We start from the raw sequence: 19,506 nt of genomic DNA, 5'->3' as shown, positions 1-19,506 counted from the left end.
TGCTGCCAATCTTGCTGCTCCAATCACGAAGAAACCTATTCAGAATACACTGGCTGACATAGTCTCTTCATGGTTGGGGTTCTGAGATCAGCAGTTCAGTTGAAGGGATCTCTAAAGAAACTTCATCTGAGATGATCCCAAACCTTTTTAGACTTTTTTTTTTTTTAAGATAAAGAAACCTCTTGTGCTACTTCCTTCTTTGAAAGGGTCTCCTGATCTGGCACTGACTTCCAGTTCCGCTGAGCTCCACTAGCATCTACTATAGCTTGGGGCTTGGAGCACATGCTTTGGCACCAGACACACTTGGGTTTGAATCCTGGCTCAGCCATTTCTAGTTATGTGACCTCGGGCAGGCTATAACTTCTCCAGACCTCAGCTTCTCCAGCTGCAGAATGAGGACAATAATAGCTGACCTCCCAGGCTGTTACAGTTGTGACGAGTCACAGGCAATTTATGTAAAGTAGTTACCACACTGCCCGATGTATTGCAAACACCACTACTGTTTATGTTACTGTTTCCTCAAGATCTCCCGTATGTCTGGGTTTGTGCCAACTACTCAGGATGCAGAGATGAACAAAGTGTGTGTCAAGTCAGGCCTAAAAAATGGCCTAAGCACCAGCCCTGACTGAGAGTGAGGTGAGGCTAGGACTCAGACCTCAGAAGCAGGGCAAAGGAATATGGCAGTGGTGAGGTCTACAAGGATCAGGCAGGAGTGAGATTCTCACAGTGAGAGCTCAGAGGCTGGAGACTCTGGAGGTGGGAAATGGAGGAAGGAGCAGCCCCTGAGCTGCAGATTCTTTTCATAAAATTGTGAGCTCTCAGGTGTAGTAGGAGGGGTGACGGGGTGGGGTGGATGCTGTTCAAGGAGTTTGGAAGCAGAGGTAAGTGTGTGTGTGTGTGTGCAGAGTACAGAGGAGCACATGGGAGCGAGGCATGATGGTTGTGCAGGCAAAAAGCCTAAACGGGTCTGGGAAGGTGAGAAGGGAATTAAGAGGAGGGGTGGGTGGTGAAGTCGAAGGTCAAGTGCAAAAATGCTCGGGCTGCCCGCCTGGCTCAACTCCACTTCCGGGGGTCGTTGTTGCCACCTCAGTGGCCCTGGAGCGGGGGCGCCCGGGAGTCCTTCGCCCCGGGCCACGGGCCTTGCGCCAGGGCTTCACCGCCCCCGGTGTCCGGTGTCCGGTGTCCGGTTTCCGAGCTGGACCATACGGACGCTTGGCTCCCCCGATAAGCGCATGAAACCGCCTTCCTCTCTTGGTTCCGCAATGGACTCCTGGCTGTCGGGGGTCTGGGTCATCTCCTTCATGCAGAGCGACATGGTCTGGGAAGCCGCTTATGGTTTCTTCCTGCTGGGCGGCCCGTGCGTGGTGTGGGGCGGCACCTCCCGTGCCGTGGGCCTGGCCGCGCTGCTGGGCCCCATGCAGCTGTTGTTGGGGGGCGAGCGCCGTGCTAGCCGCCAGCCTGCTGTGGGCCTGCCGTGGGCCTCTACATGGGCCAGCTGGAGCTGGACGTGGGACTGGTGCTGGAGGATGACAGGACAGCCACCACCGAGGGCCCCGATGAAGCCGGCCGGCCACCGCTGGAGTAGCCCCCCCACCCCGAGCGTGGACCCCCTTGAGGACAAGGACTGGGACATTAAAACCTGACTCTTCCTGTGAAAAAAAAAAAAGAAAGAAATAGAATGGTACATAGGTATGTTTCCATTTCTGTCACAAGTATGGTTATACTCGGAGTGTCAGGGACGAGTGGGCGGGGCTTGAGGACACTTGCATATCTATTTAGAGACAATAAGTCATTAAATGGCCTTGAGCATATTTCTGTCTAGAGAGGGGAGGCACTCAGATGAAGCAGGTAGCCTCACTTTCTGGTGCTCCCATTGTCGGCCTGGGTAGGCTCTGTAAAGAGTGCTATGGAATCTCACCAGAAATCCATTATTGAGCAGTTGTGGTGCTAAGAAAATCCCCTAACCCTTCTAAACCTTAGCTTCCTTGTTGGCAAAGCCCACATACAATACAAAATGGAGTCACTTATGTCAACTCTAACAGCAACAACAACCAAAAAAACCCTAAGAGGAAAGCCTTTGAAGTGAGTGTGCTCGTGCATATTTTTTGGATAGCAAGAAATAGCACAAGAGACTGCCCAATGGCCACCCCAGCCTTGCCCAAGGGCCACCCCAGCCTTGCACAAACAGTGCTAGGGAAGATGTGTGCCCAGCAAGTGTCCCTCCAAACCTGGGCTGCGACAACTCTGTGACTGATTCTTATAGTCAAGGGTTGGTGTTTCAGAGTAATTTATGCAATCCTTCTCATCTTTACCTTGAAAAATTCTCCCTTGCCTCAGTGTGTGTGGACATACATGTGACCTATCACAGCGCATACAGTTCAACTGTGCAAATTCTTCCCTAGTCTCTATTAAGGTGCTTTCTTTGGAGAGCCTCTCTCCCTGTTATATTTACTTTAACAACATAATGGGGTTAGTACAGAAACTGTTACATAACAGAAGTTATTATGTATCAGTAAGTATGTTTATTTGCTCATTGATTCACATGCACATGGATTCACCTGTGATGTGTCAGAAATGGGGGACATAAAGACGGAGTGGGCCAATTTCTTGCTCATGAGGCGTCTGTGAGGAGTGTGCATGTGTGTGAGTGTGTGTGTGTGCACGCACATGTGAGGGCAGATGAGGAAACGGTGATGACGGTGCTCTGGGGTGATCATGGTTGAGATGCGATGCGAGCACAGGTGGAAAACACACTGAATGCCATAGTGATGGCTAGCACAGGCTGCCAGCTCAGGAGAGCCTTCGATACTGGTAGTCATATCAGAGTCACCTTGAAAGTCAAGTCAAGGCCACCAGCCCCTGGGCAGAAGACCATGGAGAACTGCTGAAGAGCCTAAAGCAGGGGGGAGACCTAGTCACCCTGAGTCATGAGAGCAGTTAGGAAACTGCAGGACTCTGGGTAAACATAATGAGATGCCAACAGAGGCCCACGCAGGGCAGTGAAGGGGCTGGGCTCATGGGGCTGGTGAGCAGAGCATGGGCTATCAGGAGCGTTCTGACGAGTATTGAATGTATTTCTCAAAATGTGTGAAAAGTTGAGACAAACATTTGCTGCAGTGGTGAAGCCATTTGGGATCTCCAAATCACAGTGGGTAGGTTCAAATTCTGTCTCCGACCCTAATTCTCTGTTGCTGTTGCTGTGTATCCTGGAAGGCGGTGGTGATGATATAAGGAGTTAGGTTCCTACATGGGAGGCCTGTGTTGAGTTCTGGGTTCCTGGTTTCAGCAGTTGTAGGCATTCGCAGATGTCAATGAATAGGAGATTTCTCTTTCTGTCTGCCTGTCTGGATAATTTCTTCTCTCTCTCCTGCTACTCTTTCTCTCCATTTTAAATAAGTAAATAAATAATATAAAGAATGAAAAGCCAGTTTTGCAGTTCTCTATTTATTTAAAGTCACATTTCAGCTACAGCTGGCTAAAACACTGTTTTAAAAGATTTATTTATTCGTATTTATTTGAAAGCTGGTTTATAGAGAGAAGGAGACAGAGATAGAAATCGTTCATTCATTCAGTGGCTGCTGCAATGGTAGAGCTGAGCTAATCAGAAGCCAGGAACTTCTTGCAGGTCTCCTACATGAGTGTGGGGGCCCAAGAACATGAGCCATTCGCCACTGCTTTTCCAGGCCACAGGCAGGGAGCTGGATTAGAAGGGGAGCAGTCAGGGCTAAAACCAGGGCATGCATGGGGTGTCGGTTATGGCATCATGCTGGCTCCCAAAGTGCTATTTACCTATGTTGTATTCTTCTGCTGAAACTTTCTTTTGATTATCTTATTCTACATTAATATATAAAATCTGACCTTGTTTTGTTGTAACAACTGATATCAAAGTGACTAAGGAAATCAAGGTGCTAAGGTGCTTGATAAATGATGAGTTTGCTTGACATATCTGAAAAGCATACTGTGGAGCAGAAAGTATTTGCTGAAATTGTTGCTCATAATTTTCCTGATCAAAGCACAGATAACGTCAGTCTCGTATTTGTGGGTTTTCAAAAAATTGTCATAGGCGCAATTCACTTTCTTATATTAGTTTCTTTTATTTTTATCATCAGTTCAGATAGTCTTTGAGACGTAAGAAATTTCAAAGAACTTTCCAGGGACCATCTTTCACTGCCTTAGAAAACTTCCTGATCTTTTTTTTTCCAAGTTTTATTTTATTTTATTTGGGATTACCCCCCAAATTCCACCCCTGACAGGTTTTCCCCACATTGCGTTGCTACAATAGTATAGTCCTTCATAAATCCTGATCTTTATATAACCAGATATTAGCACTGCTTAGTATCCAAATTCTCTATTACCAATAGTTTATTTTTTAACCTTTTCTATCATCTTATAGGTCTAGTTTTGAACCAGAGTTAGATGATGTCTCTCGAGTATTTACATGATATACATCCTGTATATAGGACAAGGAAGTTAACTGTTTTCTCTATTTGATATGCATCATTTATGTTTCTTGTTTCTCCTGCCTAAAAGAACAATGAAGCTTTTAATAAGTTTCAAATAATCTACTTCTGTGTGGGTACAAATGGAGTTATTTCATCTGGAACATTTTGGAACAGATTCCAAAAACTCCCGACTCCCTTCTTTTGGAGCAATGCTGAAGACCACCCTGTGAGTTCTTTTGACACAAGGAAGGACAAATGAGTAAACAAAGATAGAATGTCTATAAAACAGAGAGCCCAATGTTGCTTCTTTCAAAAATCCAAACCTAGGCTGTGAGTTATCTATAGAGTATCTACAATTCATAGCAAAAGAACTCTTCTTGGAGAACGATGGAAGGCATGGCACACTTTGAGAAAAGGTAGTGAAAAGAAAGTGGAAGAATGTTGGTGGGCCTCCAAGTCAGTCAAAATACAGTAGTCTCTCTCTCCAAGGATGTGGATGGGGCTGAAGGACAGTATCCATTATTGGGTACTTACTCTGTGCCAGGGTGTGGCAAGCACCTTGGAGCTGACATCCTTTTCAGTCTTCTTCGGAATCCCTTTGGGTCTGCTTTACAGACTGAAACTCAGGAACAGGTAAGAGATTCCTCAATGGTAAGTGATGCGATTCAGGCTCAAACCCTGTCCTGCCTCAGGGTTCAGGAGGCTGCGCTCCTCATGCTGTAGCTGCTGCCACAACAGCAGCTCTGCGTGGGACTGGGTTGGCCCTCATCAAGGTTGGACAAGGTCTCTTTCAACACGGAGATTCTAGGTCATAGACTAGAATGCACAGGAGAAGGACACTCCCTTTTCCTTTTTGACCCAAAGACCCGCTGCTGGGTTTTTGGCTTCCTGTGCCTGAAGGGTATTTGCTTCATCATTTCCACTTCCGGGGAAGGGCAGGTCATGGTGTGGGGGACAGGACCTCAACTTTTGGCTCTACCTGCCAATCAAGTTGCTCAGTTTTCCTGGTGGGCTTTGAGAGGATTTAGTAGAGATGATGCATGAGCAAAAAGAGTAGAAGTGGAGTTTTATAATGTTGCTGTGAACTTTATGATGGGTGCTGATTGTTTCATGAGCCTCGTAAAATGATTTGGAGGGTGATTGCATCACTGCCCCAGCCTCTGAACTGAGATGAGCCTTCCTTGGAGCATGGAACACTTCCTGATGTTCCCCCACACAGGCCAGCCTCCTTTCAGATTTTAATATGTTCCTGCAATAGGTTTTGAGAAAGAAAAAAAGATAATAAGGGGCAGGATAAATCCATCAGCCCATCACTTGTCATATTACTGTTCCCAGCCAAGATGAGTGACTAATGTCAGAGCGTAGTACCAAAACTCAGAGAAACAGGCCTGATTGGCTTGGGCAGTAAATGAATGAGCTGATTACACATGTCTCAGATGGCTGGCATGAGTGTGTTGTCATAGTAACTCTTCCATAGAAGTTGCTGTGCTTACCCAAGTTGTCATCTCTGTCCCAACCCCAAACTACCTCAGGAGGAGGAGCTGGGCCCAGTCCATTCCTTATTTATGACCAGCCCTTAGGAAGTGGGAGGGGCCCACAGGGTGTCTCCTGCACAGGCTGCTTTGCTGAGTTACATCCACAAATGCCTCGGAAGGAGCCGGCTGGCTGCATCCTTCTTCTCACATTCCTGGGTCTGTCTGGGCTGGTTGGTGCAGTTACCAGAACATACTACATTGGAATTGTGGAAGAGTACTGGAACTATGTACCCCAAGGGAAGGATGTTATTACGGGCAAAAGTTTCTCAGAAGACAAGTGAGTGAACTTGGGGTCCTCACAGACTCCCAGGTTTGACTTCTTTTTGACTTTGCATGGGGAGGGTTATATTGCTTGGGTAGTCTCATGGGGGGCTAAGTTTGCCTAGATCAACACAAGCATTTTGCTTTTGCTTGAAGAGATCTACTGTGGGAATCTGTAATCTGGAATTTCTTAGCCCCATTATTCATTGAGTTATTGATTTTCAGCCGTGTGTGTGAAGGGACACATACACAATCAAGTGTTTTGAGGAAAGGTTTCTTTTATGAAAGGGCTGTTTTCATAAGGTACCTTAGTAGCTTCAAGGGGATTCTTGGACTCAGTCTTTTAAAAAAGATAATACATTTTGCTTAAAAATTTGAGCATTTTCAAGAAATCTGCAGTGTTAAACCACCATGTTTTCTTAGTATTTACTTTTGTAGTGAGACATTGTAATTGGAGACAGATGTGTTATGTTTTGGTTCACTTTTGTAATGCTTAAAAGAGGGGAAGTTATGCTCAATTTCATTGGATTTTTAAGAGCTTCTCTGAGTCTACTCAGAAGTGACTCTTTCATGAGTGAGAGGTTTGTTTCCACCTCAGTCCATTCATTCTGAGGTAATATAGTCCATCTCAGAGTCTGTGGCATAGGGGAGTGAGATGCTCCAGATCTTTAACATTCACAGAAAAGCACCTTTGTCCACTCCCTCCACTCTGCAGACCAGTGTCTTAATTATCTTACTTGTTCCCTGAATTTCTCTCTGAAGTCATATCTGGCTCCAGAAGCCATCATATATATTTCCTACATTTGATTCCTAGAACATTTTCCAAGATGCTTCCATAGCCACTTTAAGATATTTGCATACAGTTGGATATTTGCCTACCCAGTTTCTTTCTGATAGGCATTCAGCATCCGTGGTCCATTTCCTAGGTCTGAAGTTAGTTGCTAAAGTTTAGGAGTGCTTTGGGACTCTGTCAACAAGTCCTTGAGAGCCATGTGCTGCTGCCTGTAGGAAGGACTCTAGATCCAGCTGGCTAACAAAACAAAGGTGGCATCATAATGTTTTGGTTGTCAAAGGAAGATGAGGCTGCCAGGAAAGTCTTCCTTAAGCTGTCTACGAGGAAAGTTCATGTCTTTAGGGCTATTTCCAAAGAAAGCTCTTAACTCCTTCCCATCCTATACCTGCTCACCATAGGTGTTGGTAGTCTTTATAATAATAACAAATGGGTATGGGAGTTAAAGTGTCATCTGACTACTGGGAACCTTCTCTAAAAATAGAACATTGCTGTCTCTGAGCGCATACACTAGATAATTGTCATCACAAGCAGCTGTTGGGTATAATCATGTTCATAATCTATAGTCTGTAAGCTATTTTGATAGTGGACTGCTTTTCTCTATGATTGAGTAAAAAGTACCAAAGTTATGTCTTTCACCTGAAATACTCGGGTTGACGTTGCTGCTGGTGGGCGTTTGTTCATTGCTGCTTGCAGATGCTGCTATTCTTATTTTACAAACCAGGAACTGAGGCTGCAAGGTTAAATGCTTGCTGGAGTTTACAGAGTGAACAGAAGCACTCAACTTATTTAGCTAAAATTACAGTGTCTATGTTTCTATTCCTTTCTTTTCCTTTTCCTTTTTTTTTTTTTTTTTACCATCTAACCTGGCTTTTTCCAAAGGTGGACCTCTCTCACTGCATTAGATCCAACTTTGATGAAAACCAGGAACCCCAGCAAGTAAAACATTTTTGAAAATTCCGGTTCTTATCCAGGGAGTATTTAATCTCACTGGTCATTATTCTCAGAGGAGTATTGAAAATGATACCTGGTACTCAGTGACCAAACTGGTTATCTGGGTTTATTGAAACCCAAAATACTTGTAATGGTCATATATTAGAATGTTCTTTTCATGGAGCTAGGTATAGGAAGAAGTTGAGGCTTTATGTAGATCATTTTTTCCTAGACAATGACACATTGCAGAAAGAGTAATGAAATGTGAAAAAATGATTATGTGTAAAAGAAGTTAGGAATGACAAAACCTGTTTGATATCAGATTAGAAGGAGGAGGTCCAAAAATGCATCCCTGGGCCGTATTTGGCAGGCTAAGATGTCACACTGGGAATTCCAAGGGTCCTAGATGTTTCCTTCTGATGCACAAAGGGCCAGTGTTCATGTAGGCCTGACTGTCAATTCTTGAAAGGAGAGTCTGGGTTTAGAAGCAGCACAGACTGGCCTGTATGGAGTTCAGCATGCATCCTCTGCATTGGGTCGCTTTCTCCACAGCAGGATGTAGCTGTCTTGGATGAGGTGTCCCTCAGGACAGTATCCCGCAGGACAAGGAGACGGTGTGTCAAACACAGTCTGCTGTGTCAGCTATTCAGACTACAACAAAGACTGCACATGGAAAGGAGGATGCAGAGAACCAGGTGCCCAGTATTCCACTAAGAGGAGAAAGATTCTGAAATAGGAATTTGGAGACCTGAGTTTGGGAACTAGGTCTGCCCGAACTTACTATGTGATCTTTATTTAGGCAGTGCACATTACCTCTGAACATCACTGCCACACCGAATATCTCTGAACACACTCTATGTGTGCCAAGAGGTTCAACTATAATCCCTAAAGTCACTTGAATTCCAAAGCATCTGACATATTTTTTGAAACTCAGCAACATCCAGCCTACTCTTTTGCCAATTCTTGAAAGAGTTTTGCAATGACAAATGAAAAAAAGAGAGATAATTTGCGAAGATGACTTGCATAAGAATTCAAGAGAGAGAAGGCCTGATACTAATAGTAGGGAGATGCGACAATTTTTAAAGTACTCTGATTTTTTACTTAATTATCCACTTCTTTTCTGTCACTCAAAAACTATCTCTAATTCCTCACTTCACACATGAAAAATTTCCCACAAGCCTGGCTTAACCTTTAAACAATGTTTTCCAAAAGACTTATTTGAAAGGGAAAGCAACAAAGATGGGAGGACAAAGAAAGAGAAAGAGAGACAAAGGAAGAGAGAGATAGAAGCAGAGGGGGAGGGAGAGATAAAGACATATTTGATCTGCTGATTCACTCCCAAAATGGCCACAATAGCCAGATCTACACCAGGCTGAAGTCAGAAGCTATAAACTCCATCCATGTCTCTTACATACATGACAGGGCCATCTTCCTCTACCTTTCCAGGCACATTAATAGGAAGCTGGATCAGAGGTGGAGTGGGCAGCACTCCAACATAGAACACTGGTGTTGCAAGTGGTGGTTTAACCTGCTGTTCCACAATGCCAGCCCCAAGCCTGGCTTTTCCTGATTTGTTTCTTTCCTAAATGTTCACACAGCATGGGGTTTTATCTTCCCTTTGGGCACAGAATTTTCTTCTTTCTGCTTTGCTTCCTGATGATCTGATATAAAAAGCTTGACAATAGAGAAGTGGGCCACTCTTGGATAATACTCCTTCCTGCCATGAGATTTCTTCATGACAATATCCCAGGGTGGCCTGAGTGCAAGGGCAACCAAATCACTTTTGTTAATCCAGTTGTTCTGGTTACTTTATAATTGAATAAGAAAAATGGGCAAACCTTAGGAAAAGCCAAGGGTAGGTGTCAATATTTCAGTTCAGTAGAAGCCAAAAGTAGGTAATGCCAATTGTCTAATGTACCAGGAGGTAGAAATAAAAGTGAAATCATCTTATGCTGAGGCTCCAAGACAGCCAGATGGTACGATTTAACTTCCCACCTTCACCACAGAGTTCATAAATATACTTGGGACTAAAACTACATATTTTTTTTTTTTTAATATGCAGGGATTGGGAGATGTTTCCTATTTAGAAATATTTCCTGTAGGGAAAGATGCTTCTTTTCCTCCTCCTCCTGGCTGGGCTTAATGGGTACACCCATTAAGGCTCTTGATTTACATGGGGGTGGTGCCAGCAGTTTGATCCCTTCATGCCAGTCCTGCTCAGGCTCATAAAGTGCTTAATTAAGGTGTGACTGTGCTTCGGTAGTAAAGCGTGGTGGTTAATGGAACCTGAGTGGGGTCATCTTAGTTGAAGCCAAGGATCTCAGCAGGTAACACACGTATATGCAATGAAATGCAGTTTTCTATGGATATTAACTTATGGGCAGCACTGTCCTTCAACATGAACTAGGACAATCACTGCTCAGCTCCGCATTTGTAGGGTCTGTTAGAGGGACTTTAGTCAAGCTCATCACTGAGGTAGCTCTGGTGACAGTTGGGTGTTGAGTTTGGATATTCCCCAACAGCAATCCTTCGGACTGGTGGGAGGGAGACATCAATACTAATGTCTGAAGGAAGGTCCAGTGTGGGGAAGTAGGTGCCTGGAAGACAGAGACTTTTATCATCTTTGAAATAGAGGGAAGGATATCATCTCATTGTTGCTTTGTCTCAGATGAATAGTGATATTTAAATCTCAAGTTCTGTCTTATCAGTATCAAAAATCATGTTTTGACCCAGATACTTTCTTCATCTCTTATAGCTGCTATAATATCCTGATCAGTAAGTGGCTGCTTCCACTTCCAATAAAGAGTGACATATCATGACTTAACTGGGATTTTGTATCTGCTTGTAAAAGAACTACAGAGATGAGCTGTGCAAGGCCAGGGTAGCAGGTGGTGTGACAGGACATCAGGTGTTTTCTATCTTCCTGATGTGCCATTCTTAGCATGTGGTTTTCCTCCCTAAAGATGTTCATGGTCAGCAGTGGTCTAATACAGACTCCAAGCCAGCCCCAGATTGCAAATGACATGGGGAACTTGAACAGACAAGTTCATAATTCTTGCTCTACTTAGAGGGCAAGTAATTGAATCTTTTGTTGCTTCAGTCTTCTCATTGATAAGACACGATAATGCTAGTACTTGCTTCTGGGGGTGTATTAATCACCCCGGCAGGTATAACAACTTACAAAGTAGGGGACTTAAAGCAATAACAACATCTTCTCACTCTGTTGTGGAGTCCAGAGGTCTAGCATAGAAGTATAATCAGCCACACTCACTCCAAGACTCCAGGGAAGTTTAATCTTTGCCTGTGCCAGCGTCTCTGGGCAGCCAGCTGTTCTTGGCCTGTGGCAATTTTACTTCAATTTCTGCTTCTGTTTTTGTATTACCTACTCCTCTTTGGGTGCTTAGCCTGCCTCTGCCTCTTACAATGACACTTTTGAGGACACTTAGGACCCACCTGGATATTCTAGAGCATCTACTGATTCAGAATCTTTTACTTAATCATGTCTGCAAAACTCTACTTTCCAAATGCGGTTATGTGGATCAGGACGGAGGGGTTGGCTTCGGGAGCTATGTCAGCCTGCCCTTAAGTGATACTTCAAAGGTATGGAACTTGCCAAGGTCCAGATATGGTGCTCGCACCTTGACAAATACCTTATACATGTTGTCCCCTGTGATAGTTCTCCCATCACAAAGTATTGTGGAGAGCAGAAGCTCTATGAGGAAGAGGTCTCACATGGTCACATTTCCTTGTCTCTTAATGGAGCTTGACCAGACCTCATCAGCATTACCATTAATTGTGCACTACTCTCCCAATTGTTGTGTATGACCCCACACACCACAGCATTCTAGAGATGTGGATTAACAACCAAGAAAGCTGGATCTAGTTATCAGCAAGCATGGAAGTGGAATCTGAGCTTGTGTTCTTTCTCTGTGATCACAAGGATTTGTTTTAACACAACCTGTGCATGTTGCAGGGAAGTCCTGTGGAGGTAAAGCGTAAGATGAAAGGACCCAAAACTTGGGTGGTACCAGAGGACTTGGGGTGAATGAATATACCTGGGAGCACATCTTCTGAATAGCTTGGAAAAGTATTAATCTAATAAGATGGGAATGGCTGTGCCAAGTAGTGATGTGTGATCTGCCCTCCTTTTTGCCAAGTGGCATTATTAGAGTTTGGCTATTTTCTCCAGGGTGGATAATGTCCCTTAATGAGCCTGTCCAGAAGTACTGGTCTCATGTGTAATGACTTTACACATTTGCTGCAGTCCTATCCTTTGCTGGTACGATGCAGCAGTTCATCTCCACTGCATATCCACATTTCAGTCTCCGACATTCAGGTTCTATACAGCACAGCTGATGTTTTTCATATAAAACTTTGCAAAGATTTATTTTCCCATGTGGCAACTTCCCAACACAGATTTTTAAATTCAGGGACTGAGTACGATGTGGTTCCATTTGATGGTTTATGTAAATGCTCAACACATATCTCCATGGTAAGTGATTGGAAACAATTACAATACTGACATATCTGGGAGAATGAACTTTTCAGATCCAGCTAGCATAGGTGGTTCTCCTGAAGTAGCTTTGGTCTGGCAATGATTACTTTCATTTTATTTAGAAGCTGCCTCTCTTCACAGCACCGCCTGGACTTGGCAAGATGATGTCTTAAAGACAGGTTGTGTGTCATGGTAAGCACTATAGGAATGTGATTTCCAAATGTGGAAGCACATCACAATTTATATTGGTCAGATTGTGTCATTATAACAATCATACCCACTCTTGGGGTCTTAATGTTGCAAAAGATCATTTTTCATGCACTCAGTCCCTTCAGGGTCGTATGATTCTAGACCAGCATCTGATCCAGGCAACACAGAAATCTGGGCTACTTGGAGATCTTGAGATCTTTGCTGTCTCTACACAAGGCTTCCCCTGCAGTTCCAGAAGTGACACAATCTCTCTCTCTCTCTCTCTCTCTCTCTCTCTTAAAGATTTATCTATTTTTATTGGAAAGGTGGATATACAGAGAGGAGGAGAGACAGAGAGGAAGATCTTCCATGGGATGATTCACTCCCCAAGTGGCCGCAACGGCTGGAACTGTGCCAATCCAAAGCCAGGAGACAGGAGCTCTTCCGGGTCTCCCAAGCAGGTGCAGGGTCCCAAGGCTTTGGGCCATCCTCAACTGATTTCCCATGCCACAAGCAGGGAGCTGGATGGGAAGTGGGGCCGCTGTGATTAGAACTGGCACCCATATGGAATCCCGGTGCGTGCAAGGTGAGGACTTTAGCCACTATGCTACTGCACTGGGCTGACACCGTCTCTTGCATGCATTGTTTGCCAGAGCTTTATAATTCCACTGCAAAAGCAGGACCTTTGTTCTTCCCTTCTGCTGGAAGAAAGAAGAATCAGACTGTGCAAGTCCCTAAGAATTATTTGGCCAGAATCATTTGGTGACATTAAGGAAATAATAGTTACTGTAGTCTTACCACTGGCAAATCTAAAGTGGGGTCTAGACACTGAAAATCTGGCAGATGTCTCCAATGACACAAATACAGTAGGCACATGAGTGGATATTTGGGAACCTATCTTGAGGCAATGATAGACTGTTTAGATTGTAAGACTGATATATGGCCAGGAACGTGCAAAGCAAGTCCATGGATAACTAATCCTGAAATAGCAGCCCAAGGAATACATTCTGTAGAGAGCCAGCAGATACTTTGCTGTGAGGCTCCGTTTCACCTCATGTTTGGGTGGCTTTGCCAGACAACTCCTGATCTCCTAGATGTGATGGAGAAAGGTCTTTAGCAGATATGGGGCCAGGATGTTTTAGCAGATTAAAAGAGCTGTGTGGGACTGGCACCATGGGGTAGTAGGCTGTTTCTTCCTGAGCTGTTGGCATCCCATATGGGTGCTGGTTCAGGTCCCATCTGCTCCACTTTGCATCTAGCTCCCTGCTTATGGCCTGGGAAAACAGCAGAAGATAACCCAAGTTTTGGGACCCTACAAAGAAGCTCCTGGTTCCTGACTTTGAATTGGCTCAGCTTTCAGAGTTGTGGCCATTTGAGAAGTGAACCAGCAGACTGAAGATCTTTGTCTCTGTCTCTTTCTCTCTGTAACTGCCTTTCAAAAAAAATTTTTTTTTAAAGCAGCAGTGTTTGTGAGAAAGTGTATTTTCAGGTATGTATACTCAGGTATGCTGTATAAATGGGTGGAGAGGCATGGAAGGTCAAGTGTCTATCCTTCCAGAGCCTCTAGACTTGCAATACTCTAGGAATAACCTTGAGTTTCCTGTCCATGAGGCTGAACTAGAGCACCTGGAGGAGTCTGAATCCAGCCTTTGCCCAGGTGCCAGCTCACTGGGTGGCTTGGAGCCACCTGTGAAGCTATGCGACACCTCCTGCTCTGGGGTTCATTAGCCAGCTCTTGGGTGACTCGGTGCTTCCTCAGCTTCTTGATTCATGTTCTGCTTCTGAATAGCCTGTTCCACTGGGAGTTTTATTAAGCTGCTAAGTAACAGTGCCTAAACAACAGTTGCTTAAAAATACTAGATGTTTATTTGTTTATTATCGTTTTTGATATTTTCTTATATTAAAGGGATGCAGAGGTTGACAGTCACTAGGGTTCTGCGTTCCGTTCAGCTTTCTGCTTGAACCTCCCTAGGGTGTGATCCTCTTCTTCATTATCTCAAAATAGTTGCTGGAATTCAATCATCACATCTTCACTTTAGGCATGAGTAAAAAATTGAGCAAAGGAGCAAAAGGATCTCTGTTAGCTATATCCAAAAGAGCATCAGCAAGTGACTTTTGCTAGCATCTCACTGGATCGAGCTATGCCTTGTGACTATCCCAAGCTACCATGAGGCTGAGAAATGTAGCAACCTGTATAATAAAGCCTAGTGTCAGGTACTCAGATTTGTAAAATCCCATTCATTTATTTTTTTTTAAAGATTTATTTTTATTATTTTTTCATTGGAAAGGCAGATATACAGAGAGGAGAGACAGAGAGGAAGATCTTCCATCCGATGATTCACTCCCCAAGTGAGCGCAACGGGCCGATACTATGCCGATCCGAAGCCAGGAGCCTCTTCCAGGTCTCCCACGCGGGTGCAGGTTCCCAAAGCTTTGGGCCGTCCTCGACTGCTTTCCCAGGCCACAAGCAGGGAGCTGGAAGGGAAGCGGGGCCGCCGGGATTAGAACCGGCGCCCATATGGGATCCCGGGCGTGCAAGGCGAGGACCTTTAACCATTTGCGCCACCGCGCCGGGCCCAAATCCCATTCATTTATGTAGGTAAATAGGCTTCTATCTTGTACAAAGGCAGAGGGCCCAGCATATGACAGACAGGCCTGAGACCTCAGCCCAATGGCCAAAAGAGGGGTCCTGGCAAGCCCAAGAGAGGGTACACAAGGATTCTGTTCCCTCTCAGGGAGCAGGCCCTGGGCTCTCTACCCAGGAAGCCAGTGCCCTTGCAGTGAGGAGGGCTGACCCTGACAGCAGGCTCGGTGATGGCAGTTTGGTTTCTGGAGGTTGGCAGCTCCTCAGAGAATTTCTCTGCCTGCTACTGCATGGCCAAGCACCCTGGTCTTCTCTCCTATATAGTATGTGAGCTTGTTTTCACTGTGAAAGTGAGTATGTGAAACAGGTTAACCATTGCCATAGGTAAAACAGAATGCAGGAAAACAAATTCCTTATCTCTCCTCACTTCTGTGGCCTCAGTCCTGTGGCCCCAGGTCTGCATTTGTTTGGTTTCCCCAGCCCACTTTCTAGATGGGCCACACCCACTATTTAAAGAGCATGGCATCAGATTTCATATGTGCTCTGCACTCCCCTTGCTTGCTTGGGGTCATTGTGGTCATGTCATGCTAGCTCCCATAACACTTTATTCTGTATGTCTGTGACAACACATGACAGTACAAATGCACCAGCAGATATTTACCCCACCCAAGTTCAAAAACAATGTAGTCTTTCCTGCTGTCTGCTATCAAAATCATCCTCTGCCTCTTTGAATAGGATGCCAGTCTTGGTTCTGTGGTCTGGATTGGAAGTTGAACTCCAGGATTGAGGGAGGGAGAGTGCTTTGTTACCTCTGGGAGGCCTGGCCTTGTGACTCTGGAGGTGCCAGTCCTTCTTGAGTCAGGTCTGTCCCTGGCTCCTCCATGAGCATCCTGAACTTATAGTTTCCTTCCTTATCCCAGGTACTGCCTCTACTGACTCTGTGGCAGGTGCAGGGCCAGGTTGACACATGTAGGGACAAGTTGGCATTCTGATGTTTGGGAAACAATCTGTAACTCTAATTGATAGCTTAAAAAGAAAAACTTGAGAAGAGGCTGAGGTAAGAGGGCGAGCTGGAGGTGTCAGCTCACATCTTCCCTTTGACTGCAAGAAGGAGTCCACCCTACGGAGAATAGGAACAATTCTCCTTGAAGGGGATTTTACTGAATACCTATTGTTACATAAGCAAAATTCTCAGGTCCCTGTCCAAGCCCCATCTGAAGCAGCTGTTCAGCTCCTTCCCAACCACATACAATACCACAGCTGTGCTTTGAGAACTATGGTTTTCTCCACCTTCAATATCATTGTCAGGGTCCTTTAGAGCTGAGGCCTGGCTGCCCCACCCTTAAACCTGGTTCAGCTAGGGAGCCCAAAAGGTGCTCCGGCCTTGAGTCAAGGTCACCTTCATTAAAAGCAGTTCTATTACTAATGAGTTCAACTGGGCTCCTGATCACGTTAGGTATTTAAGTTACATCCCTTGGCCAGTTGGAGAACTTTTCAGCAGGACTTTAAGAACTTAATATGCTGTCTTTAAATTCCTTTCCTTTTAAATTTTGCTGTGTAGTGAGTTCCAGTTTAGCAATTTGAAGAAGGCAAAATGGCTGTAAACCATACTTGTCGGTAGGTTCCTGGGAGGAAGAAAAATTTCCCTAAAGTAAGGCCAGAAAAAAGAAGCTCACAAAATCACATTGTTAGATTTCTAAAAGAGTCCAGCAGGATATGATAACCACAGATTTTACCCTGGACCCAGGCATAATCAGATGAATGCCTTAAATATGAATGAACATGGGTGGATTCTTCCCTCATCATTACCACCATGGGAAAACAACTCTGTGTAGTCTGACAGTAGTAAGATCTTACATCATCCAGCTGTGGAGAGGGCCACACCCAAAGATCCTGGAGTTGCATGCCATCTATGTAGAGCAAGGAGAGCAAGTGCTTGCCAAACATGTCTAACCCCACTCCCATATCTAGCAGACACTGTGTGTGGGTCAAAGCATTCTTCCTGTCTGAACTCAATCTTGACAGTCACTACGGATCAGTCAGATTTGATAGACAAGATAAAATCTATTTGCCATCTTAGACTTAGATGACAATCAAAGTCAAGAATGGCAGTATGCACTTCTTAGTCAATATATATAGTTTGCAAAACCTATCTTCATTTTAACTCACAAATTCAAATTCATTTGTTTTGAGAGATCCCAAAGCCATTTAGCAACTTGGAACTTTTAGGCAATTTGGAATAGGAAATTAGGAGTTGCATAAGAGGAAATTATGATATGCTTTAGAATAAAAGAGAGGTTTGAAGAGTTTTGGTCTTCAGTAACCCCACAAACCAGAGATGGACATGTGTTGTATAGAATTTCATTTATGTTTATAGGGGAGTCAGTGCTGTAATAAGACAAGTTAAGCTTCCCCCTGTGACATCCAAATCCCATTTTGGTGCTGGTTCGATCCCTGGCTGCTTCATTTCTGATCCAGCTCCCTGCTAATGTGCCTTGGAAAATAGACCCTGTACCCATGTGGGAAACCGGAGTAGGCTCCTGGCTCCCAGCTTCAGATCTGCTCAGTTCTGGCCATTGCAGCCATTTAAGGAATGAACCAAAATCATTTCTTTCTTTCTTTTTTCTTTCTTTCAGTCTTTCTCTCTCTCTCTCCTCTAATTTTGCCTTTATAATAAAATTAATTTTCAAAAGACTTATTTACTTTCAAATTGCATATTTCTTTATTATTATTACCATTTTGTGATATGGTTCCATAGGCCCTGGGATTTCCCTTTCCCTCTCTGCAAATCCCTTCTCCTGCACTGGGTTCCTTATTTTATTACAATAGTATAGTTCTTTATAAACAGTCATAACTACATCATTGTGGGTATGGACAATGACAAAGAGTCCAACATCCTATTGTCAACATATATTTAATAGTTTCATCGAGAGTCCATCTTTGATCTGGAAGTAGGGATGCCTAGTGCATTATATCCTCAATCTGGATATGATAATCTCCATTACACAGTTACTATACATCCCTTTAAATGAAAAGCCACAAAACAAAAATCAACAACAGGAAGAACAGAAATTTACAATGCAATGAAGTTAAATAAAATGCTACTAAATGACTGATGTGTCACTTAAGAAGTAGAAAATCAAGAACCTTCTTGAAGAAAATGAAGCTACTGTATCAACAAAGAATTTAGTATTAGACAAAAAACTGTTTTGAAGAAATGAAAGCAAAAACATCAAAATCCATGAGATATAGTTTCCACTGATCTTTGTTGGTGAGATGTGTCTCCTGTAGGCAGCAAATAGATGGGTTTTATTTCTTAAATCCAGTCCGCTAATCTATGACATTTCATTGTTGGGTTTAAGCCATTTACATTCATGGATAATATGAATAGGTGGCAATTTGGTTCTGTCATTTTAGCAATGGATTGTTCATTCTCTGATTTACTCTTCTTTTGTTGTTTTAATGCGATGTTCTCCATTCTTGCCTTTGGTTTTGGTGGGTGCTAGTTCTTTTCTCTGCCAAGAGAACATCTTTAAGTATAATTTATAGGACAGGTCTGAAGGAGGTGAATTCTTTGAGCTTTTCTTTACTGTGGAAGAACTTTATTTCATTTTCAAAGGCAAAGGAAAGTTTTGCTGGATATGTTATTCTGGGCTGACAATTTTTTCCTTTTAGAATCTGAAATACATTGCTTCAGTCTCTTCTGGTCCGTAGAGTTTCCTGTGAGTGGTTACTGTGAATCTAATTTCTTTATAGTCAATTTTTTTGTGTGTGGAAATTTAAGGATCTTTTCCTTATATTTGATTGAAGCGTGCTTGATTATCATGTGTCATGGTCAAGATTACTTTTGGTTAACCCTTTTGGGAGTTCTGTGTAACTCTTGTATTTTGTTTCCTAATGCTTTCTCCAGATTAGTGAAGTTTTCCTTCATTATTATTTCATGAAATACATTTTTAAACCAGGCTTCTCTTTCTGTGCCTCTGGAACTCCTATTACTCTTATATTTGGCCTTTTAATAGTGTGTCTTAATAGTGTGTCTTTAGTAGTGTGTCTTGAATACTGTTTTTAGCTTGACCCAACTCTGCTTTTAGCTTTTTGATAGTTTTCCCATTGTGAATAGAAATAACTTTCAGTTCTGAGATTCTTTTTTTAAGACTTATTTTTAATTTTTATTGCAAAGTCATATATATATATTATATTGCAAAGTTATATATATGTATATGACTTTACAATAAAATTATATATATATATATAGAGAGAGAGAGAGAGAAAGAGAG

At 43.5% G+C, this 19,506-nt stretch overlaps 1 protein-coding gene and 1 pseudogene across 1 annotated transcript in view; both read left to right on the top strand.

The window, feature by feature from the left end:
- The first annotated feature begins 933 nt into the window (after positions 1-933).
- On the top strand, positions 934-1,646 carry LOC121154005 (annotated as a pseudogene).
- A 4,423-nt stretch (positions 1,647-6,069) lies between these two features.
- The window catches only part of HEPHL1 (hephaestin like 1), a 77,173-nt gene continuing 63,736 nt past the window's right edge, over positions 6,070-19,506 (top strand). Inside the window, exon 1 of the mRNA XM_040977301.1 lies at positions 6,070-6,254. Coding sequence (XP_040833235.1) covers positions 6,085-6,254 — 170 coding nt within the window. The 5' untranslated portion in view covers positions 6,070-6,084. The remainder of the gene's footprint in view (positions 6,255-19,506) is intronic.

This window comes from Ochotona curzoniae, unplaced genomic scaffold (assembly GCF_017591425.1).
Source record: "Ochotona curzoniae isolate NIBS_2020 unplaced genomic scaffold, NIBS_Ocur_1.0 contig_2723, whole genome shotgun sequence".
NCBI lineage: Eukaryota > Metazoa > Chordata > Mammalia > Lagomorpha > Ochotonidae > Ochotona > Ochotona curzoniae.
Note: the sequence above shows the minus strand (reverse complement) of the source record. Positions and strands in the feature narration are given on the sequence as shown.